At 58.1% G+C, this 23,741-nt stretch overlaps 1 protein-coding gene across 1 annotated transcript in view; it reads right to left on the bottom strand.

Moving 5' to 3' along the window:
• Positions 1 to 23,741, bottom strand: part of NBEAL2 (neurobeachin like 2) — a 182,143-nt gene that overhangs the window by 53,736 nt on the left and 104,666 nt on the right. The window contains 7 exon segments of the mRNA XM_075922980.1: positions 26 to 606; positions 2,754 to 2,852; positions 7,539 to 7,622; positions 11,648 to 11,731; positions 17,532 to 17,638; positions 19,356 to 19,662; positions 22,318 to 22,403. Coding sequence (XP_075779095.1) covers positions 26 to 606; positions 2,754 to 2,852; positions 7,539 to 7,622; positions 11,648 to 11,731; positions 17,532 to 17,638; positions 19,356 to 19,662; positions 22,318 to 22,403 — 1,348 coding nt within the window.

Raw genomic sequence — 23,741 nt, 5'->3', positions numbered from 1 at the left:
CCCCGGCCCCCTGCCCCCTCCCTACCTATACAGCTGTTTCCGCTTCAGCTGGGTGGGCCGATCCAGCTCTTCCTGGGGCTCTTCGTTCAGACAGAGCCAGGCGTGGAAGGCAAAGCCGCTCCCAGGCCACTTCTGGATGGCCGGCACCATGATCCCCGCCATGCTGGGCGTCAGGTCGAAGTACTGCAGGGCCCTCTCGGACCGCTCCCTCCTGGCCATGCCCGAGAGCGCCCGCACGACCTGCGTGGTGTAGGGATGCGGCTCCTGCCCGGGCGGGGTCCACAGCAGCCGCAGGAGCTGGCGGAGCTCCCCCGGCCGGATGGAGAGGCCGCCCAGCACCTGCAGCAGGTAGATGAGGTTCTCGGCGCACTGGCGGTCCAGCGCCCGCTCCGCGCCCAGGGCGTCCAGCAGGCAGCCGACCAGGCCCGCCTTGACGCAGGTCACGCGGCTGGGCGGGGAGGCGTCGCAGATCCTCTTCAGCCAGTCCGACAGGAAGACCTGCAGGTCCCGCGACGCCAGCTCGGGCAGCCAGGCGGTGAGCAGCAGCAGCGGCTGCTCGTTGCGGATGAGCCGCACGGGGAAGGCGGCGTGGTCGCCTTCGACGGCCTGGCGAGACACAAACCGCGGGGTCACGTCCCGGGGCCATAGCGCTCTCCCTGCCCCGGGTGATCTGCGGGGGAACGGGGCTCTGTCTTCCTCCTGGGCCTTCCTTTCCTCCCGGCGCCTTCGGCCGCTCGCCCCGGCCCCTTCTGCCCTAAGCGCACCCGGCTGGGAGGCAGAAGCGGCTCCACCCGGCTGCCAGGGAGATGTGCAAGGAGGCCCCCTCCCCACTCCCCAGGGATGTAAAACCCCGTTTCACCAGTTAGCCGGCGAAACGTAGCATTTAACCGGTTCGCGGATCAGGCAGGATCCTCCCTCACCCGCCCCCAGACCTGCGAGGAAGGGGCCAGGCGTGGCAGACGACGGTATCGCTGGAACGGACGTCAAACCCGCGGCCGAAATCTCGGCCCCCGCTCTCGCGGCTGGGGAAATACCCGCTCGCCGTTCAAACCCCCTTTCTCAAGGCCTCCCCTTTCTCAAGGCATCTTCCCCAGCGAGCCTCCCTTCCTTCCCTCGGCATCGCCTGCTACGCCAGGGAAAGGGCTCGCTCTGCAGCCCCCCACTTCTGGGGCCAGAGTCATCGGGCCGCTTGCAGGGGAGGAAGAGAAACCTCGATCCCGATCTCTAGGGAAAGCCGAGGCCTCGGCCTGGCAGGCGGCACCTGAACGAGCAGGTGGAATGGATGCCTCGGGCCTTTGCTTGGACACGGCCGGGGGCGCTGGGGCAGGAGTCGGGCCCTACTCCCCGTTCCTATGGATGTGCCCTGGCGTCTGGGGCAGCCCTGGGTCCCATTCCATAGAAAGTGGAGAGAACTCTTCCTTTGTCAAAGGTTTCGCCCGCCCCCTGCTTTGACTGAGCTGGCGGGCGAATACAAGAGCAGCTCTGGAGGGAGGGCGGGGAGCAGGATACGGATCATCGCGGGGCCCATCCCGCCAGGACGCTCCTGCACGTAGAGCACTAGTGCGCTGAACGCGAGCACGGGCCCGTACGCACGCTGGACCTGGACGACTGGTAGAATCTGCCCCAGAGCCTGGGATGCGTGCGAACGCACTTGGGGACCAGGCCCCACAACATGTGCTCCGATGCCTGGGCGTGCCGGCACGAGGGAGCTGCCTGACTCAGTGGCACCGGCGGGCAGGGCCCCCTGCGCGTGTGGGTATCACACTGGACCCGGGGCGTTCGCGGGAAAGTGCTGTCTCTCACGGTCGTCTGGACTGAGGATGCCGGACGTGCTACCTAACCGTGAGCTTGTCGCGAGTTTCATTCCCTCACGTGCCCTTGGCCTCCCGTGCGAGGACATGGCGGCAGACCTGCGGTTCCCCAGCTGGGCTGGCCCACGAGGCAGGGACAGGGTGGGGCGTGAGGTGGGGTTGGCATGAGTCCAGACCAACCATGTGGCCACACACAGGGAGCCACCTTCGCATGGGCCAAATTCCCACCAAATGCCAAAGGTCAGGCCCGTGGAAACACCACCACTGTACTGAGGAGTGAAAAGGGACCAGCTGCATCTCATCACTTCACCGTTCGGCCCGCGAGAAAGTGGATGTGCTGTAGCACATGGGGACACGCTGTGTCTGGCAGTACAGCTTCGGCAAGAGCCTTGGGTGGGCCACCAGCAACCCAGGACCTCTGGCTGTGAAACCATCAACTTCTACTGGTGAGGCAAAGGACCAGGCTGAGGCAGTACAAGCCTCTAGCCCTGTCCCACCCATGGTTCCCTCTAATTCAGGGTTTCTTAATTTTTTTTCTTATGTGGAACACCCAACAATTTTTTTGTTGAGCAAAAAAAAAAGTCACTCTGCCCCCTTAAGGGCAGCCATTTTGAACTCTGTTTGCCACCCATCTTTAAGAAACACTGCTCTAGTTGTTTCCATCCACACACAGAATAAATTTTGTTCTGTGCACCGAGACATATGCAAATGTGCACCACCAGTAGAAACACAAGTGCTCTGCTAAGTAGCTGGGCAGCATTTGAATCTCTCTCGCGTGGCTGCCCAAGCGCTCAGCTTCCAGGCCGCACGGCCGCCCACGCAGAAGGGGACAGAGTCACATGGTAGTGGAGCATTATCCCCCCAATCTCGCAGGGGGGCTGGGCTGTGTGGGGCAGGCACTGGGAAGCCCCGAGGCACGCTGCAGCGGCGTGCTGTCCTTACCATGTCGAGGAGCGCCTCCAGCAGGCGGGTGGTGGGCTGGCTCTGGCTCTTGAGAACGTCGTACAGGTGGGAGTAGCCAATCCTCTCCTTGAACACCTCCTGCAAGCAAGGCGTGCAGATGGGTGTCGTGTGTACAAACATCCCATAAGGGGTGAGCAGCACAGTAGCAGGAACTAGGGGATCAATACAAGAAAATGTCTCCCGAAAGCCGGCAATTGGTCATTCCCATCACCCGGGCAAGTCTGCAAGGAAATTTGCCTTTGGAAATAAGAAAACTGCCGTGGGAAAATGTTACAGAAGGGGAGAGACCTGGTGGAAATTGGTAAACAAAGATTTTACCCTAAACAAAGATTCAATAGTTAGAACCCTAGGACACTAGGACGGGAAGGCACCTCGAGAGGGCATCGAGTCCAGTCCCCCGCCCTCACGGCAGGACCCAGCACCATCTAGACCAGCGTTTCTTAAACTTTTTAAGACTGAGGAACACCAAACAATCATTTTTTGTAACGAGGAACACCAAGGATTTTTTGTTGAGCGAAAAAGAAAAAAAAAAGCGGCCATTTTGAATTCTGTTGTTCTCTGCGGAATACAGCGTAAGAACCCCTGATCTAGACTATCCCTGAGAGATGTCTGTCCAACCTGCTCTTAAATATCGCCAGTGACGGAGAGTCCATAACCTCCCCAGGCAACTTATTCCAATGTTTCACCACCCTGACAGGCAGGAAGTTTTTCCTAATGTCCAACCTCAACCTCTCTTGCTGCATTTTAAGCCCAATGCTTCTCGTTCTATCCTCAGAGGCCAAGGAGAACAATTTTTCTCCCTCCTCCTTGTGACACCCTTTTAGATACCTGAAAACTGCTCTCATGTCCCCTCTCAGTCTTCTCCTTTCCAAACTAAACAAGCCCAGTTCTTTTAGTCTTCCTTCATAGGTCAAGTTCTCTAGACCTTTCATCATTCAATCTTTAATCATTCCACAGTTCTACAAGAATAGGTAGTAACCGCACACCCCAGCCTAACTATCTGTCCTATGGGAATCCAGCTCACAAAACGTTTGATTACGTTTCCCACCGACCATCAGAAAGAAAAGCAACAACGGGAAACCGCGGGCATGCTTCCGTGTGTGACCCAGAAACATCTGGGATGGGTGTGTGAGGATAAGAATCTACGAGAAAGGGATGAATGTTTCTATGTAAAAGACAAAGGGACCCAAAGGTGTGTTCTTGAGATAACCACGGAATAGAAGTCAGCTGTTGTATACGCAGGAAGAGGGTGTGTTTGTGTGAGCAGTCACGGTCCGATTTTAGCAGTCGATGATAAGGAACCGTATTCTATGACTCATGTAGTTAACAGGTGTGCGCCATGGGCATTCGGAGTGTGTGTGTGTGTGTGTGTGTGTGTGTGTGTGTGTGTGTGTGTGTTTTGAGACAGGGAATGGCACCAGAACCAGCTGGAATCCCCACGTTTGTCTACCTAGAACCTGCACTGAGCTGGGAAAAGAATGCGGGTTGCCAGGTGAAACAAAGGCTCTGCCCTTTGTAAGATCAATACTGAAACCAAACCTGACTCTGACCCGACTGCCGTTGTTAAAGCCCAAATGACCCATGGGCCTGTGCAAGCTCTCAGAAAGGCCTTGCCCATAAGAGCGGCCAGACTGGGTCAGACCAAAGGTCCATCTCGCCCAGTGTCCTGTCTGCCCACAGTGGCCAGCACCAGATGCCCAGAGCGAGTGCACAAAACAGGGAATCATCAAGTGATCCATCTCCTGTCATCCATTCTCTGCCTCTGACAAACAGAGGCCAGGGACACCATTCCTACCCAGCCTGTCTAATCGCCATTGATGGACCTAACCTCCATGAATCTATCTAGCTCTGTTTTGAACCCCAGTAAAGTCCTGGCCTTCCCAACATCCTCTGGCAAGGAGTTCCACCGGTTGGCTGTGCGCCGCATGAACAAAAACGTCCTTTTGTTTGTTTTAAAGCTGCTACCTATACATTTCATTCGGTGACCCCTAGTTCTTGTGCTATGGGAACAAGTAAAAGAGGAGGAGGAGTAGAAGAGAAAACAGAAAGGGAGGAGGCCAGCCCACGAGAGTAGGGAAGGAGAGGATGCTCGGGGAGCTACTGGAATGACTCATGAGGCAGCTGGTGGCTCCCAGAGATAGACGAACCATCTCCAGCAATGTCTCCACAGTAATCAAATCCTACCCAGCAGCGACTCCCAGGGCCTGGGGCAGCTGACTCAGGGTCCGTGCCTCAGCACCACGGGTCTTTCAGCGCAGTGCAGACACGCCCCTGGAGACGCCCCCGGGGGAGAGAAGCGGTCAGCTGCTCCCTCAAGCCCGAGGCAAAAGGAAATAGCTCCCTAGCTTTCTGCATCCTCCTACCAGCCCCAATCCCGGGGCAGCTCCTTCCTCCAGTCCCCCACCGGAGGCTCCAAGCGCCATCGTGTCCCATCGCGGCAGAGGTTCGAGACAAACGAGCAGATACGAGCAGCTGGAGCCTTGGCTCAGCCATGCCGCTCTTTGAAACCGAACTCCTGCTTCCTGGACAACGCGAGAGGCCCCCCGGAACATCCGCGCCAAGCTAAAAAACGAACTCCCGCCAACCAGCCAACCCAAAGAGGCTCGATTTCAATTCCCTTCCCCCAGAGCGGAGTCTGAACGGGTCACCCCCCCGTGACGGGTCTGCGGTGGCTGGAACCGCAACGGAACCGGCACGCCGGGAATACGGTCGAATCTGAACCGGATGGAGCCACACGCTGGCTGGACGCCCTGGGAGCAGAATCCTCCTGGGCGTGAAAAACCAGCCGCCACGTCCCAGGCATTCAACACCAGCGCGGTGAAAGTAGCCGCCTCGGAGGATTCATTCGAAATCACGACACTACGTAGCACGTAGACCAGGGGTGGGCAAAGGGGCCTCCGTGGGCCGAATCCGGCCCACCAAACGGGTTGATCCGTCCCGCGGAGGCCCTGCCGCTCCCCTGCCCCCGGGCCAATTACGGCCTGTGGGCGGGGGACGCGGGAAGCTTCCGCCTGCCCTGCCAGGAGCACCGATGCGTTGAAGTGCCCTGTGCTGCTCGCGGGGTGGGAAGAGACGTCGCCGGCTGCCCCGCCCCCAAGCCCTGATTGGCTTGGGGGTGGGGGAGTGTGCGAAGCCTCTTCCCGCCCTTCCAGGGGCATGGGTGCCTCGTGGGAAGGGGGGAGCAAAGGGGTCCCCCACCCCAAGACCAAGCATGTCTGGGGAAGCCCAGAAGCATCCTGGCCCCACCTCTTCCAGATTAGGCCCCGCCCTGCCAGTTTAGGCCCCACCCCTTCCAGTTGAGGCCCCGCCCTGGATGTAGACAGCTGTGCTGGGGGGGGTGTGCAGTATAAAGAGCAGTGTAGATAGTACACCCCCGAGAGAGAGCAGCAGAGTATACACCCCGCATAGCCCCGTACACACCCGCCCGGTGCGCCTCCCATCTACGCTCAGTATCCTGCTGCCTTCCCGCAGCCTGTCCCTTTCACTGCCCTCTGCAGCCAGCCCCCGCCCTGCACGGACCCGACACACGGCTGCCTGGGAGAGCACTGCATCGCAGAGCAACTCTCCCGCATGCTCTCCAGCCCCAGGGGCCTCGTCCCGCCGGCACCGAACAGAGGGGCTCCCAGCGCAGCCCCCGGCGGACCGAGCGCCCGGCAGTGTGGCCAGCACCGAGCTCCCCGCGAGCAGGCCACAGACACGGCAGCCCACCGGGAAACCGCGGTGCAGCGCGCGGGGAGCAGCAAAGGGAGTCTGACGGGGTGAGCAGAAACCCACCCGCAGCCCAGTCGCATTCCTCCCCGCAGCCATCTATGTGGAGAAAACCGTCCAAAAAAAAAAGATCTGGCCAGAGCCAGGCAGCTGGGGAATAGGGACCACGTCAGCTCAAATTCATAGTCATAAACTATTAGACCTCAAGGGGTCATGGAGTCCGGATCCCTGCTCTCCCAGCAGGGCCCAGCATGGTCTTTCATTCCCCTCTTTCACAGGCATCCCCACCAGCCACGTACCCTGCACCCTCTTCCATCTACTTCGGTTCTTTGCCCCCACGTCTATGGGGAGGCCACTCCCGGGCCTCACTCTTCCGCTGGTTAGAAACCGTCTCATCCCCAGCCCACGTCTCCGCCTGGCGGGACTACCCCTGACACCGCCGTCCCTCAGCTGGTCCGGCGCTCCTCCGCCAGAAAGGCCAGCAGCCAGGAGCGGCTGTTCACGCTGCCAGCAGGTGTTTGCGCGGCCAGACTGAACTCTCACGCAAGCGGCAGTTTGGCTGGTTTCTGTCTCCACCCGACTGACAATTCTAGGGCCGGAAGCTCCCGTTGGAGACCGCGAAGGGGCCCGAGGGCAGCCAGGCTTCCCCGGGAGGGGGCTCTGACGCTGCGCTGAGTCCCGGGGCCAACAAGGTGACGAGGCAGAGATGGGGACACCGCTCCGACGCAGGGTGGCAGAACCTCCCCTTAGGACCCGATCTCCAGACCCTCCTCAAGCAGGCAATCGACTAGGCTTGGATTCCAGTGTGTTCTCCCTCCTGGCTGTCACTCAGCCATCTCAAAGCACTGGGTAGAGGAGGTTCGTGTGACGATTCCCAGTTCGCAGATGGGGAAACTGAGGCACGGGGTGGGGAAAGAGAGTTGAACACAGGCTTCCGGAGAACCGGAGTGCGCTCTCCCCTTGGCCTCTCTCCCTCCCCCTTCCACCGACGTGTTGCATCCCGCTCCCCCCCCCCCCACCCGGCACCCCAGAGGCCATCAGGCCTCCCCCTCTTACCTTGGCGGAGGGCGAATTGCTCATGATGGAGGTGAGCACGCTGATGGCATGGACCGTGATGGCGTCAGAACTGCGGTCGAACACCTGCAGGCGGGGGAGAGCGAGGGATCACTGGGCGCTGACCCTTTCCGGTTCAAATCTGCTGGGCCGGTAGCCTACTCCTGCCCCGTGCCCACAGCTCCTCCCGCCGCCTCACCGCAGCACCAGCCGAGCCCAGAACTGCCAGGCCTCCGAGCCCGGGGAGGTCGGCCGCTGCCAGGCTGGCGAGCACACGGGCGCCAAGCTCAGACCCTGTCAGCTGAGACTGCCCGGGGGGGGCCGCAGGTCTCCCAGCCTCATGGAGAAACTGGATCGTGAAGCCACCGGGGAGCTGCTGGGTCTCTGCCTGGTGTCAGCGGCTGGGAGGATCCTAGTTCTGCGGATCCCAGAGCTTGCGCCCTGAGCTCCCCAGAGCCACCAAAGCGGTAGGATGCCTGGGACGAGGCAGACGAGCGCCACAGCCGGGCCTGACTGGTCCGCAGGAAAGAAGGGCTCCATTGTCCCCTCTACCCCCGGGAGTAGATTCCCCTGGGCAGCTGTTTGAGAGAATGCCCCCAGCTCTGGGGGGTGCGGGCTCAGATGCAGCTGGGTTTAATGCTAAACTCCGCAGGTCATGTCCAGGGCCACGTGGCAGCGTCTTCCTCGGGGGAGACCCAGCAGGGACAGGAGGTGACCGCAGGGTGGCGTGGTCGTCCCATGCCACCCGGCCCCGTCTGCATCTGCAGAGAAATTCAGCACACCCGGGCCTTGCATCTGCGGGCTGTTTTAAGGCCTTTAGGGGTGTGTGTAACCGGCAGGGTTTTTCCGAAAAAAAGTGGCCTCTTTTCGAAAAAACTTCCCCTGCATCTAGACTGCTGCCACGTTCTTTCGAAAGGAAATCGAAAGAAGGCGGCTGTTTTTTCGACGGCGGAAAACCTCGTTTTACGAGAAGAACGGCTTTTTTCGAAAGCGCTCTTTTGTAAAACGGCGCTCTGTAATGCAACGGTGCTTTTTCAAAAGAGAGCAGCCAGACTCCCGGGGTGCGCTCTTTCGAAAAAGCAGCTCGCTTTTCCGAAAGTACTGCTTGTCGCCTAGACGCGCGTTTCCAAAAGCCTCTTTCGAAAGAGCCTTGCAGTCTATAGGGTTTTGTCGACAAAAGTGGACCCTCCGGATTTTTTTGCTCAATCCTGCCATGTGGGGGATTTTTGGTGACAGTATCTGGCAACCCTAGCTCGAAAGGAGTGCAGGCCTGGAGGGAAGGAAGGGTCGGAAGCAAAGACAAGGTCCTACCCCAAAACAGGCGAGTCGGTGAGGGGTTCCCCAGGCCTGCTCCCCCAACCCAGGTCATTCCCCCCCGGACCCTCTTTTGGGCCTCAAAGACTTTCACCCCACTCACCCTGCAGCCCGTGAGGGGCCTGAAGCCCCACTGGTGTAAACAGCTGCTTGAGGCTCTCCCCCTGGCCTGGAGGCATGCGAAGGAGGCAGAGGAAAGAGAGGAGTTCACCTCAGCCACCTCCTCTTCCGCCCCGCTCTGCAGACTCAGCAAGGGCTCCCCCGCCCCCCTTCTGGGAGTGCTGCACCCCCGGGGCATGCCGCAAGACCCACTCCCAAGAGGCTCATGCGCGGGGCAAGCGCGGGAGAATCACACACTTCGCAGTAAGCTTTCCCGCGGAGCCAGCCAGGCGCCGGAAGGGGAGAGAACCGTCTGGCCTGCCTGGGTTTTCTGGAATGAAACCGCATCGTGCCACCAGCTGCTAACACCTCTCAGCTGTTCCAGCGGCTACCCGCCTCCCTTTGCTAGGAGACGGTCTTGGCTCCCTCCTCGGCTAAGCTGCTGCTCCGTTTCAAAGGCAGCCAGCCAGAAGGGCCAGTCTGCCCAGCCACCCTCTCTCGGTTCCCTAGCTACCGAGCCGACAAGGAAGGGCAAGCCAGGAACACGGGTCAGCACCTTCCAGCTGGGCAGGCAGGCTCCAGCGACTACTCAAACAGCCATTCCCCATTCTTCCCGGGCTGGGAATTCAGGCCCAAGGAGGGTGGGGGGTTGGGCAGGTCGCTCCCGATGGGGGAGCCCACGCCACAGGAGGCCCTTGCAACTAGGAGGGGATAAAGACACCCCCCCATCCCTCAGTAGCCCCCCCGGGAGCCGGCTGGCATCAGATTTGGAACAGGAGTGTCCCACGTGGAAGTGGCTTTTGCGGGCCCAATCCTGCCCACCGGCAAACTCTCACGGAAACAGCTGGCGTTGGACGGGGCCTGGCACCTGACAGGACAGGGCCCTGCCGGCCTGCCAACACCACTGGGAAATCTACCCCCGGGACGGCAGGGTTCCTGGCTAAGGGCCTCGGTCAGCACCAGCCGGCGGCTGCTCTCCCGGCGCTCGGCTCGGCGGCCTGACAGGAAGTAGCTGAAGCCTTTCCGCACCTCCCCACCCACCCCCCCCCCCGTGCCCGTGGAAGGCTGAGGAGCACGTCACCACGACCCGCGCCAGACGGCTCCCCCTCAGCCTCCACACAAGCAAGCCGGCGTATTCGGAGCGAGGGACGGGAAACTCCCATGGCGTGCACACACACACGCACGCACGCATGCAACTGGTGCAGACTCACCCCCACCGTGCCATCACCGTGCCCAAACCGGGGATGTCAGCATCAGGGGCGTACACATGGTCCCGTTACAGGGGCAAAGGAAGATCTCCCCCCACACTGCCATTTAACCTCTGACTCCACCCTCTTCCTACAGCCGACAGGGTGCACCCCGGGAAAGCGCCGGCTGCTCTCTTCCCCCAGGCTCTGGGGCACGCCAGGCCATCGCGCCCAGGGAGCCGCTAAGAGCCGGTTCAAAGAGCCTCGTGCAGCCAGCAGTGACGGGGCTGGGTTATTTCCCACCTAGCCACAGCGGGGACAGGCCTGCCGTGGGCACGAGACCGTGGCAGGGCCCAGTCATGCGGTATGGCTACCGCTCGAAATCTGCCCCAGCTCCCAAGGCAGGCGGGACAGGGTAGGGGCAGAGTAGGGGCTAGACTGGGGCCCAGGAGATCTGGGTTCAACCCAGCTGAGACTGGCCGTGGCTTGGGGGAAGGGCGGGTTGCCTTCTTCCTGAGCACAGGGCTCTCGCCGGGGGTAGGGGGGTCTCACTTAATCCCCTACCACTGCACGGCTTCGGGCACTGGAGCGCCTCGGTCGCTAATATCCTATGCTCGGGGCCCATCCCGCTGCAGTGTCTTGCGGGTGGCGACACTTGGGTCTCCTCCCATTTGGGTTGGGGGGAGCTGATGTGGGGGGCCCGTATCAGGCAGGAGGCCAGATGTTCTGGGGGGGGGGGGGCCCTTCCGGCTTTGAACGGCCTGACTCTAGGACAGTGTATCTTAAACTTTTTAAGACTGAGGAACACCAAACAATATTTTTTTTAAATGAGAAACAACAAGGATTTTTTTGTTGTGAGGAAAAAAAAAAGGGGGGGGTCAGGGGAAAGTTATTGAGGGGAAAAAAAGGTCACCTGCCCCTTTAAGGGCATCGACAGTTTAAGAATCATTGCTCTAGGACTAATTCTCAGCCTGCCTCGGTTTCCCCACCTGCCAAAGGGGGATGAGAATACTGGCCTGTGTCTATCTCAGGGCTGCTGGGAGGCCCTCAGGTACCATGGGGGAGCAGCATTATTGTTGGCTCTGCTCAGAGCGCTAGTCCTGGTCTGGATGCAGGCAACATTAGCTTTAGTGGGGAGGGTGAGTGGCGAGCCAGGCGTCCCCTTTGCTCCATTACTGCCAGCTCTGGGGCCTTGCCTCAGTTTCCCCCTCTGTGCAAAGCTCTTGGGAACGGAAATCACCAAGCAAGGGCGAAAATCTCCCCCCCCAGCCAAGCCAAAGGGTACTGGGCTGGCTCAGGTCTGGTCTCGCTATTTCCTTCCTCGCTCTTGCTGGATGGTGCCGGCCGACCCGGCCTGAGAAAAGGGCCCAGAGCCACAGACAAAAGCGTTCCCCCTGCCCTGACTGGACGGGGCTGCTGACATGACCCGGTTTGTTGTGGCACAACAGACATTCGCGAAAGCAGCCCCCGGTCTGTGCGGTGCCCGGGCCACCCCCAAGTGACAGGCAGTACCTGCTGGACATCGCTCTCCATCAGCAAGTGTGCGGCGAGCTCGCTCCCCGACGCGTCCGCCCGGCGCGCCCCGCCCACGTAGAGCTGTCGGAAAGGGGGTCAGAGAAGCTCCGTCAGCCACAGGGGGGAGACACAGAGGGTGAAGCACGCGGCGGACAGGCGCAGGAGTAACCAGCCAGGCTGTCGACAGAGCCGCATTCCGCCACCGCTGGGACGCAGCTCCAACGTGGGTGCCCCCCGAGCCAGAGGGGCCGGGGCGAGAGAGACCCTCCGAACTCCCATGGGGTTTCCCCTCAGGTCTTGTGTTCAAGCCCAGCTTGTCACAACTCCTGCTCTGGGCCTGATCCAAAGCACAGCCCCCTCCCCCCTCCTCCCCACGGGTCCTGGGTCAGGGTCTGAACTCCGGACGGCCGCCTGCCTCTGACGTAGGGTTTATGACGTCTCAGCTCCGCAGCATCAGATGTGAAGTACTTTTCAATGATGCAACCCCAGACTGTCCCGATTAAGAACAGATGACCTTGGTGGTTCGATATATTAAAATGGCAGGAAGCCCAGTGGTTTCAATGGAAGAATGATTCATTTTTTTCAATATTTTCAGCTGGTAGTTCTCCTGCGCGTTCACTTTAGAGAGCAGGGTGCAGCATGGAGGGGGGAGGGGAGGAAGGAGAGGAAACGCCTGGCATTGACATTGCGGGGTCTGCCTTAACAGGCCAGTCACAGACAGCGTAGCGGTGGCCACCGGGAACCGCGAGGCCTTCGGGAATCGGCAAAAAAGCTTTTCCTGCCAGTCACAGGTCAGCAGGGCACCCAGAGGGGACTGGGAAGAGCTGGACGTCCCGGAAACCAGGATGCTCCGAGGGAGCCTGGGAGGACAGTCACAGGAGGATGCGGGTCACCTGGTAGGGCACCCACCCGACTGTCCGAAAGCCAAGTGGCGCAGCCAGTCTGCACAGCTGCTTCCAGAGGGGGGCAGATGAGACCGGCAGAGACCAACGCCTGGTGCCGCTGTCACTGGTTTCCTCCCTGGAGCACCGGAGTGGCTGCTAGCAGCACGGAGCCCCCTGGAGCACTGGGGAACAGCCTGCCCCTGGCGTTGGGAAGGCCGTGTTGAGAGCTGGCCATTGTAAGTTACCTCCCCGGCACTCTGTTCTCCCGGCAGCAGCTGCTTCCGACCAAGCAGCCAACAGCAGATTTGCCACAGGCGGCCCAGAGGCTGCACGCCCCCTGGCCAGGACGTCAGAGATGGAGAGAGAGGGAAAATCATTTCTTAGCTTCCCCAAGGGTTGGTCTTGCAGGCCAGGGGAGCAGGGAGCAAAGCGCCACCCAGCTGCACTTGATTCTCTGAGAATCCGCCTGCAGGCAGGGCTGTTCGCAAGACCTCCGCCCGCGGCAGAGACTCCAAGCACGCCCCAGCCAAGGCCACGGGAGTCTGTGCCAAAGGGTTCGTGCCACCTGCCAGGGTGGGACACGGGCACCCGGAGGGCACATGTCAGTGGCGTGACCCCCTCACGGCACTTGGGGAGACAAGAGGTCCTGAGTTTGCATCCGGGAAGTCACCCCCCTTCTCCTCCCGCGAAGATCCCTAGAGCTGTGTTATGCCGTCATTTCCCGCCCCTGCCAAGGGCTGATTAGTGTGCACAAAGCATGGTGCAAGCATCCAGCGCCAGGCAACTTCTGCCACAAGGCAACCTGCTCCGGACCTGCATGCATCCGGGAGCTCCCCCTCACCGGCTCCTGTGGTGAAGGCCCGGGGCTGCTCAGCTCATCCGAGCGAGAGCGACACGCTCCCTGCCGGGTGATTCCCAAGGTCAGAAACACTGAGAAGAGCCGAGAGCCCCGGCAGGGCTGCGAAGGGGTAAAAACCACCCCACGGCGGCCCAGATCTGAAGAGCCAAAAGGAGACCCGGTGAAGGGAGTAGCTGCCGCTAGGTCTCAACCTATTCGACTACCTGCTTGTCTCCTCTCTCCAACCCCAAGCCACCTTCACCGGCTCATCGCCACCTGCTGCAGGGACCCTCGGCTTTGCCAGAAGAAAAACAAATCTTCTTGTAGCTTTAGCTCAGTGGTTCCCAACCAGGGTTCCACGAAACACTGGGGTTCCACAGACCGTCATCGCGAGAAATCGTGGAATAAATAAATACAAATTTTGAAATACCGTGAACAATTCCAAATACCCCTCGAATCATAGAATCATAGGACTGGAAGGGACCTCGAGAGGTCATCGAGTCCAGCCCCCCGCCCTCAAGGCAGGACCAAGCTCCGTCTACACCATCCCTGACAGATGTCTATCTAACCTGTTCTTAAATATCTCCAGAGAGGGAGATTCCACCACCTCCCTTGGCAATTTATTCCAATATTTGACCACCCTGACAGTTAGGATTTTTTTCCTAATGTCCAATCTAAACCTCCCTTGCTGCACTTTAAGCCCATTACTCCTTGTCCTGTCCTCAGAAACCAAGAGGAACACATTTTCTCCTTCCTCCTTGTGACACCCTTTTAGATATTTGAAAACCGCTATCATGTCCACCCTTAATCTTCTTTTTTCCAAACTAAACAAGCCCAGTTCATGAAGCCTGGCTTCATAGGTCATGTTCTCTAAACCTTTAATCATTCTTGTCGCTCTTCTCTGTACCCTTTCCAATTTCTCCACATCTTTCTTGAAATGTGGCGCCCAGAACTGGACACAGTACTCCAGCTGAGGCCTAACTAGTGCAGAGCAGAGCGGAGAAATATCGTGGGAATTTTTGTCCAGCAATTGGCAATACTGGAGTAATGTTCATATGCTACCGACTGCCTCTTTATTTTGGTCAGTTCATATCTAAGGTTCCTTGGGATATGAAAAATTGTTTTAGGGGTTCCTCCATGGGAAAAAGATTGGGAATCATTGCTCTAGCCAGCTACTCAGGACCATGGGCAATTTCAGCTTCTCCCAGGCCCTCTCTTCCTTGCATGTGTTGGCAACAGTGCCCACTGGTATTCAGGCTTTGCCCGAGTGGCACCTTATTGGTGGATGCTGCTGAGTGACGAACGCCCCCAGCTAGCCTGGGTTTTGAAGAGGGAGCCAAGATGTTCCCTCAATGCCAAACATGGGCAGAGGCACCTGGCAGGGGCGCACGCACGGGGCGTGTTCTGAGCCACCGCTCCCGGCAACGCCATACACGGGAAAATTCCAGCCAGCCTGCACCTGGTTTGTTTAAACCCAAGTTAAAAATAACACGCGGGCGAAGAGAGGGAGAGCAAGATTCCAGCAGGGTCCCGCTTTCCGCTGGCTACTAGTGGATGTAAATCGTCCTTTGGATACCAGAAGGACTGAAGGGGTTTTCCAGGCAGAACGAACAGGCACGGGGCCAAACACAGGCTGGCGTGTTCTCGCCAGTCCTGGAAACTGCAGCAAGAGGGACACCCGACACAGCGCTCCTGGCGGGAGACAAGCCCCAAAGACCCATTGCAGGACAGGCAGCGTGAATCGAGGAGCAAAAAGGATGTTGGGGTTTTTTTAATTAACAGTGAGCTGACTAAAAAGTGGTCTCCGACTGCAGCCAGCTGAATCGGGGATGGATCTCTGCGTTATGATTAGAAACGGGAGTGTGGCACCTGCATCCATCCCGTGTCCAGGGCAAACCTGCTCTGTAAGTTAACAGCTCTTTCCCAAAGGCAGCCTGCAGACCCAAAACCCCGTGCTGGGCTCTTTCCGCCTTTTCCCCAACTAATCAATGACAGGATCTGCATGCACGTGCCCAGAGAGGCAGCCACTTCTGGGGGGTGCTGGCTCACAGCAGACAGGAATACTAGGCAAGGAGTGAACAGAGGTGAAGGATGCTGTGCGCAAGTGAAAACATTCAGGGAATATAGGGCCCTGCTAGAATTTGGCCAGGACAGCTGGGTGGACAGCCGAGTCCTGAGAAAAGTGGATTAGCATTTCTAATGTGCACTGGTGGTGGGGGGTTAGCGTCAGAGACACAATGCTTGCTCCATGCTAATGACAATGATCCGTTTGTGTGCAGTAGCCTCCCCTACACACCTAGGAAATCAGTCTGCCTCCCCAAGCTTGCCATCCGAATGGCAACAGGCAGACAAGAGGGTGAAGCGGAGGCTACCATGTACCCAGAGTGGGTCCGGGCGGATGAGCACCACAAGAATTAGTTTCAGAGAGGGAGCCGTGTTTGTCTGTTTCAGCAAAACCAATAGGGAGTCCAGGGGCCCTTTCAAGGCTCACAAATGGATTAGAGCATTAGGGCAGAAGCTTTCATGAGCTACAACTCACGTCCTCAGCTGCGGACGGATGGAGGGATTCAGAGGGGGAAGTGTGACAACGGTGCTAATGAAAACTGAAAGGAAGGGGCTCATCTCTAGCAGCAGTGAGAAGTTGAGAGAACCTGAATTTCAAGGAACCCCTAGGGTTGCCGGGTTAAAATTTGTCTGGCAAAAAAAAAAAAAAAAAAAGAGGCTCTGTCTCTTTAAGAGCGGGAGAGGGAGGGGCAGTGCCAAGCCAGGGAAACACTGACCTATTCTAATGCAAGAACCACTCCATGTGTTAATTTAACCCAGGGCTGAGGGGCCTTTTTTGGGCCAGGGGTCGCTGACCCATCGAAAAATCCATCAGGGGCCGCACACAAGTGCAAAGCAAAAAACCCAAAGAAAACAAGCCCTCCCTATGCGGCCCCTACGGCCCCTAATGGAAGAGGGAGACACTCCCACATTCTCTTGCCTGGGGGGGCCCAGGCGAGTAGAGTTTGTGTGCTCCAGCCCCATGGGACGGTGGGGAGCCTGGAGTGCTAGTGTGGGCTCCCCAATGCTGGGGGGGAGCCCTGAACATGGGGGGCTGGATCCAGGCAAGCCAGGGGCCGCATCCAGCCCCCCGGCCTTAGGTTCCCCACTCGACTGAATCCTTGGTTGAGGGTATCAAATTTCCACATGAATTCCGACTCCGCATTTAAACATAAGAACAGCCAGACTGGGTCAGACCAAAGGTTCATCCAGCTCCGTGTCCTGTCTGCCCACAGTGGCCAATGCCAGGTGCCCCAGAGGGAGTGAATCGAACAGGAAATGATCAAGCGACCTCTCTCCTGCCATCCATCTCCACCCTCTGACAAACAGAGGCCAGGGACACCATTCCTTACCCATCCTGGCTAATAGCCATTGATGGACTTAACCTCCATGAATTTATCTAGTTCTCTTTTAATCCCTGTTACAGTCCTAGCCCTCACAACCTCCTGAGGCAAGGAGTTCCACAGATTGACTATGCACTGTGTGAAGAAGAACTTCCTTTGATTTGTTTTAAATTGTTTTCAGATGTATTGTTTTATTTGTTTTAAGTTCCTCTCTGCAGTCCGGTTTTGAAGTTTTTCTGCCTGAGAATGGCAACTTGCCAGCCCAAATCGGCGAGTCCAGGGAGGTCAACAAGCTCCCGCGCAGGTTTTTGGGCGTGACCATTCTTCATGTCTGATGTGTGCCCATTTATTCGCTTGCCTCGAGGCAGCCCTGTTGCTGCGATGGTCGTGGCAGAGAGGCATTGCTAGTATGGGCTGCCACACACCCTAACAGATGCGTTAGTCTTTAAAGGGACACTGGACTCCTCGTTTTTACATGAATTAGTGACTCCTCTTGGAGAGCCTGTACAAGGCTCCATGAGCTGGCTGAGCTAGTCTCCCACACTGGGCCTGCTCCAGATCTTCAGGGGATCTGACTCAAGAGACAGTTAATGGGCCTGAAGAAAAGGAGCAACCCCAAGTCAATTACTCACGTTCTTGCAGAGCCCGGCCTGGTTAGGTTGGATTAGAACAAGCCCCCCGCTCACACCAGCCCTGCAGCGTCAGGCTCTTCCAGGCAGGTGGAAGCGTCCCTCCCCCCCCGCCTGTGCCGCGGAGCGCGCCGGGGAGCGTACCTTGCTGTTCTGGATCAGCCGGATGATGTGCTCGAAGCAGTTGTTGCTAAGGAATATGGCTTGCAGGACAGGCCGGTCGCCACAATTCAGCATTTCCGGAATCGCGTCTGGCGGCGAGAGAAGAGCCGCCCGTCAACGCGAGCCGCCCAGGGAGCGCCGCTGGAGACTCGCGCCAGCCAGAGGAGCAGAAGGAAACCCCCCGCAGGAGCCTCGGGCTATGGAGCACCCCCGATAGCAGAGTTCACGGTCCCCACACGACCCACCCCCAGAGCTCCTGGAGGGCCGAAAGGAGACTTGGGATGCAGCAGGTGCTTGGTTTCTAGCAGGGTGTCTCCTTTACAGGGTGATCCTCCCCTCCTGGAGAGACGCGCAAAGGGGGGGGGGGGGGGACGTGAGGCGGAAGCCTCTCTCAGAGCATGTTGATTTCATGCCAGAGGAACAGCGAGGCCTCCCCTACATCGAATCATAGAAACCCAGAACTGGGGGGACCTCAAGAGGTCATGGAGTTCTGCCCCCGCCCTCACGGCAGGACCACGCACCATCTAGACCCGCGGTCCCCAACCTTTTCCAGATGGGGACCCATTTTGACAATGCAGGAAGACTTGGTGACCCAAGGCAATTCAAAAACGGGGGGGAGGAGAGGGGACAGAGCCACATGGGAGACACTGGGTGACCCTTTTGAAATGTAATGGCCAGGGCTCGACAATCTATGTAATCTACTTGCCCGTGGCGAGTAGATTACATCCTGGAAGAGCCGGGTTCAGGCGATTTGCGCATGCGCAGAACGCCGGACAGCGCGGCTGGCGAGCGAGGCTCGCCGCAGCTCGGCGAGCCCTGGTAATGGCCACCCATATTTGGGTCCCGATCCATAGGCTGGGAACCCCTGATCTAGACCATTCTTGACAGGTGTCTGTCCAACCTGCTCTTAAATATCTCCAGAGATGGAGATGCCACAACCTTCCTGGGCAACTTATTCCAGTGTTTAACCACCCTGACAGGTAGGAAGTTTTTCCTAATGTCCAACCTAAACTTCCCTCACTCAAATTTCAGCCCATTACTTCTTGTCCTGTCCTCAGAGGTGAAGGAGAATAATTTTTCTCCCTCTTTCCTTGTAACACCCTTCTAGATACTTGAAAGCTGCTCTCATGTCCCCTCTCAGTCTTCTCTTTTCTAAACTAACCAAGCCCAATTCTTTCACAGCTCATGTTTTCTAGATCTTTATTCTTGTGGCTCTTCTCTGGACCTTCTCCAATTTCTCCGCATCTTTCTTGAAATGTGGGGCCCAGAACTGGACCCAATCCACCAGCTGGCCAATCCTCCAGTAGACCGGTGGCCAAGCCTCATCAGTGCGGAATAGAGCGGAAGAATGACTTCTCCTGTCTTGCTCACCACACTCCTGTCAACGCAGCCCCGAAGCACGTTGGCTTTTTTCGGAACAGTGTCACATCAGGCTGCGTGGCCTCAGTCAGCACCAGGGCCACGGGAGCCAGGGCAGAGCCCGGCGTCGTCGGAGAAGGCGAGCCGACGCATGGGCAGCGCTTGGCAGGCGGTTACAACGCAGCAGACTGCGGTGCCCTGTTTTCGCTAGCATTAGTGGCAGCCGTCCTGGCAGTCGAGGCGTTTGAGCCCTGCTGGCCTAGGATGCGGAACAACCTGCATCATCCTACTAAGGGGTACAGAGCAACCTGGCCGGCAGCTCCCATCAGCCTGGTGGAAGGCCAGGGAACCGTACCCACCTCCTGCAGAAAAACCTCACCACCCAGACGCATGCCCCCCACCGGAAACACGCCTCCAACCCCGAATTCCAGGCCCAGGGCTACCTACCCAGCATGTTTACCCTGAGAGTAATCAGGCCCTCTTCCCAGTGAGCGGCCGGCGGGCCTTCCAGGCAGGCCATGGGCTGGTCAGAGTTGAGGACCTTGAAGTAGCTGTCCAAAATGGTCCTGATCTCCATCTGGCGCTGGCCCGGGCTGCTGGTGTGCAAGGTGTGAATCATTCCCACCAGGCTCTTCAAGGTCAGCTGCAGTAGCCGGGGGTCCCTGGCGTCCCTGTCCCCCGGGGAGCACCAGCGCCTGAGCACCAGCATGAGGACCTCCACGGAGGCCGGCGTGATCACCTGCAGGGCGTTTTGCTGGGGACACAAAGCAGCCCGTTGAGAGGAAACCAAGCGCCACGCGGCCGCGCTCAGGGCCCGGAGCCCAGAGACGCAGCCCCAAAGGGGGACTTCGCACCCGCCCTGTGTTGAGCACGCTTCTGTGCGGCACGGGGCACGCCCCAGGGAATCTGGGCCAAAGCAGGTGGCGGTGCCCTGGGCTAGCCTCATCTAGACTCCCGCAAGGGTGGCTGATCACAGGCTCGGCGGCTTGGGTCTGTTCTGCAAACCCTGTCCAGCAGAGGGCAGTAATCGTCAGGCGGAAATAATGCCCCGCAATCAGGCCGCCCTCTACTGGCTGCAGCCCACAGGGAGGCGGGTGCTATTTGGAGGGGAGGGAAGGGACGGAGAGCACAGGAGGTGTCTGCAATCGCTCTAGTGCCCCCGCTGGAAATCGGCCTCAGACAGGCTGTGACCCACAATCCTAGAATCCCAGGGCTAGAATAGCCCTCAGGAGTCACTGAGTCCGGCCCCCTGCCCAAAGCAGGAATTCCATCAGCCCAGCCAGGGCTTGGGCAAGCAGGGACTTAAAACCTCTAGGGATGGAGATTCCACCCCCTCCCTAGGGAACCCATTCCAGTGCTTCACCACCCTCCTAGGGAAATAGTTTTTCCTAATATCCAACCTAGACCTCCCCCACTGCAACTTGAGACCATTGCTCCTTGTTCTGCCATCTGTCACTACTGAGAACAGCCTCTCTCCATCCTCTATGGAACCTCCCTTCAGGAAGTTGAAGGCTGCTCTCCAATCCCCCCTCGCTCTTCGCTTCTGCAGACTAAATAGATCCAACTCCCTCAGTCTCTCCTCATAAGTCATATGCTCCAGCTCCCTCATCATTTTGCAAAAGCGACGAGGAGTCCTGTGGCACCTTATAGACTAACTGAAGTGTAGGAGCATAAGCTTTCGTGGGCAAAGACCCACTTCGTCAGATGCAGATGTTATGCATCTGACGAAGTGGGTCTTTGCCCACGAAAGCTTATGCTCCTACACTTCAGTTAGTCTATAAGGTGCCACAGGACTCCTCGTCGCTTTTGCAGATTCAGACTAACACGGCGACCCCTCTGATACTCATCATTTTGGTTGCCCTCTGCTGGACCCTCTCCAATGCATCCGCATCCTTTCTGTAGTGGGGATCCCAGAACTGGACACAATACTCCAGATGTGGCCTCACCAGAGCCAAATAAAGGGGAATAATCACTTCTCTAGATCTGCTGGCAATGCTCCTCCTAATGCCCCCTAATATGCCATTAGCCTTCTTGGCTACAAGGGCGCCCTGTTGACTCATATCCAGCTTCTCATCCACTGTAACCCCCAGGTCCTTTTCTGCAGAACTGCTGCTTAGCCAGACGGTCCCCAGCCTGTACCAACGCTTGGGGATTCTTCCAACCCAAGTGCAGGACTCTGCACTTGTCCTTGTTGAACCTCGTCAGATTTCTTTTGGCTCAATTCTCTAATCTGTCCAGGTCACTCTGGACCTGATCCCTGCCCTCCAGCCCTCTCTCCTTAGCTTAGTGTCTTCTGCAAACTTGCTGAGGGTGCAATCCATCCCCTCATCCAGGTCATTAATAAAGATGTTGAAAAAAAACGTCCCTAGAACTGATCCTTGGGGCACTCCCCACCTCCCTCTATCTGCCCCTCCTCAGATTCCTAAGGCCCCCAAAGCATGCAGGGCTCTCTTCTCGTCCTGCACCCCCTTCCCCACCACAACAAAGATGTGGGGGATGAGACGAGGGACTCCGTTCAGCCCTCAGCTTGGCAGAGGCAGGACTCTGAATGCTCGCCAGTTGATGCGACATATGGCATGTTTCATGCCCAACAGGATCAGTAGCATCTTCCCTGTTTTGCAGGCAGGGAAACTGAGGCAAAGGGAGGGAACGTGACAGGCCCAAGGTCACTGGGGCGGAGGTGGGATTAAGAACCCTGGTCTCTCGTTTCCCCAGTCTAGTGCCCTTAACCATTGAACCACACTGCCTCCCAGTGGCTAAGTATCGTCGCAGTCTCTTGAGGCCTGAGCTCCCTGCTTGTAAAACGAGGACAGCATCCTCTCCTCTCCCGCCATCTGCCTGGGAGCTCCTTCGGGCAGGGACTCTCTCCCTATTTGCACGTGCAGCACCTTGCACAGTGGGCCGGATCTTGCAGGGGCCCATCGGCACAGCTAGAATAAAACGATTTCCCCCTTCCAGCAACATTTAAAGGCAGCGCTGGCCCCTTTGGGACTGTCAGGCCAGGGGATCCAGGGAAAGCTCGTTCTGTAGCATGCCCAGTGCTTCCCAATGAAATCCGAACCGGATCTTTCCACGGCTCTTGGTTCAGCTGCCTCAGGGGCACCCAGAGCCTGTTTACACCTGCCCAGGTGCTTGGATTTCAGTTTGCTTTTAGGTCCGAGCAATGCAGGGCTGGGAGCGACCGCGAGGACTCCTCCAGTCCAGCCTCCCGCCCTGAGGCAGGACCACGCGATCCTAGACCGTGCCTGGCAGGCGTTTGGCCGCGGAACCCTGAAAGGCCTCCAAAGAGGGGGATTCCACGCCCCTTCCGCCACTCCAGACAGGGCCCCGCCCACTGCCACGCCCCCTCCCGAGGGGCGGAGCTTGGCTGTCGGGAAGGAGGGGACTACAGCAGCTAAGGACAAGTTACCTTGGCTCCAGAGATAATGGCTCCAAAGAGGTGGATGAGTCGCAGCTGGAGCGCCTTGGGAAGCTGCTCCTCATCCTGGAAACAACCTGCAAGGGCGAGAGGAGCGAGCCCGTTAGCCTGTTAGCTGGAGACGGGGCACCTGTCTCCGGAAGGGGGTGCATTGAGCTCAACCGCAAACTCCCACAGGAGGGCACCTGGACAGCCTCGTTTAGCACCGAGCAAAAGCAGGGGCAGGAGCAGGCTGGAACCGGTGGCCAGGCAGGTGACAGGCAGGGGATGCCAACAGCTTGGCAACTGGAGGAAGAAGGAGCTCTCCTGTTTATGCTTTCTTTAGGGAGGAGAGGCTGGCCTCGTGGTGACAGCGCCAGGCTGGGCCTCACACAGCGTGTGTGGCCCACAGAGATCAATGGAAAGTGTTCCCAGGGATTCAGGTCGACTTCTTCGTGGGTTGGGGCCTCAGTTTCCCCAGGGGACAATGACTCAGCTTCCCTTCTGTGAGCTCCATGGGAGAGCGACTGGCTCGCGTCAGGCGCACGTAGAGCCCCGAGCACCATGAGACCTTCGCGTGACCACGCTCCACACAATCCACAGTCATTAAGGGCACAGGCCCCCACCACGTCCCCAGAGGAGGAGAAAATCATGCTAGCGAGGGTGGGGTGTGAGTGCCCCTTGCGAGACCAAGCGCTGGGGTCGTGCTGCCAGTTCTGCCCCTGAGTCACTGGGGGCCTCGGACTAGAATTTTTCTGGGCCTCAGTTTCCCCTCCCATAATTGGAGGCTGTCCCCTGCTTCCCTCCTTCCAGCCCTGGACTTGGCTCACTACTGGAACGCTCTCCCCGGCTCCCCGACATAGAATCATAGAATAATAGGACTGGAAGGGACCTCGAGAGGTCATCGAGTCCAGCCCTCCGCCCTCAAGGCAGGACCAAGCTCCATCTACACCATCCCTGACAGATGTCTATCTAACCTGTTCTTAAATATCTCCAGAGAGGGAGATTCCACCACCTCCCTTGGCAATTTATTCCAATATTTGACCACCCTGACAGTTAGGAATTTTTTCCTAATGTCCAATCTAAACCTCCCCTGCTGCACTTTAAGCCCATTACTCCTTGTCCTGCCCTCAGAAACCAAGAGGAACAAATTTTCTCCTTCCTCCTTGTGACACCCTTTTAGATATTTGAAAACCGCTATCATGTCCCCCCTTAATCTTCTTTTTTCCAAACTAAACAAGCCCAGTTCATGAAGCCTGGCTTCATTGGTCATGTTCTCTAGACCTTTAATCATGTTCTCTAGACCTTTAATCATGCTCATGGTTAAATCGCCCCTAGAGCACACAGGGAACGGAGCCACCCCAGGCAGGGCAGGAGAGAGACTGCAACTGCTATGGATTGTCCCTGATTGAAGGGGTGCTGTGGGAGGGTGGGAC

This window comes from Pelodiscus sinensis, chromosome 2 (genome assembly GCF_049634645.1).
Source record: "Pelodiscus sinensis isolate JC-2024 chromosome 2, ASM4963464v1, whole genome shotgun sequence".
Classification (NCBI taxonomy): domain Eukaryota; kingdom Metazoa; phylum Chordata; order Testudines; family Trionychidae; genus Pelodiscus; species Pelodiscus sinensis.
The sequence above is the reverse complement of the archived record's forward strand: the minus strand, read 5'-3'. Positions and strand labels throughout refer to the sequence as shown.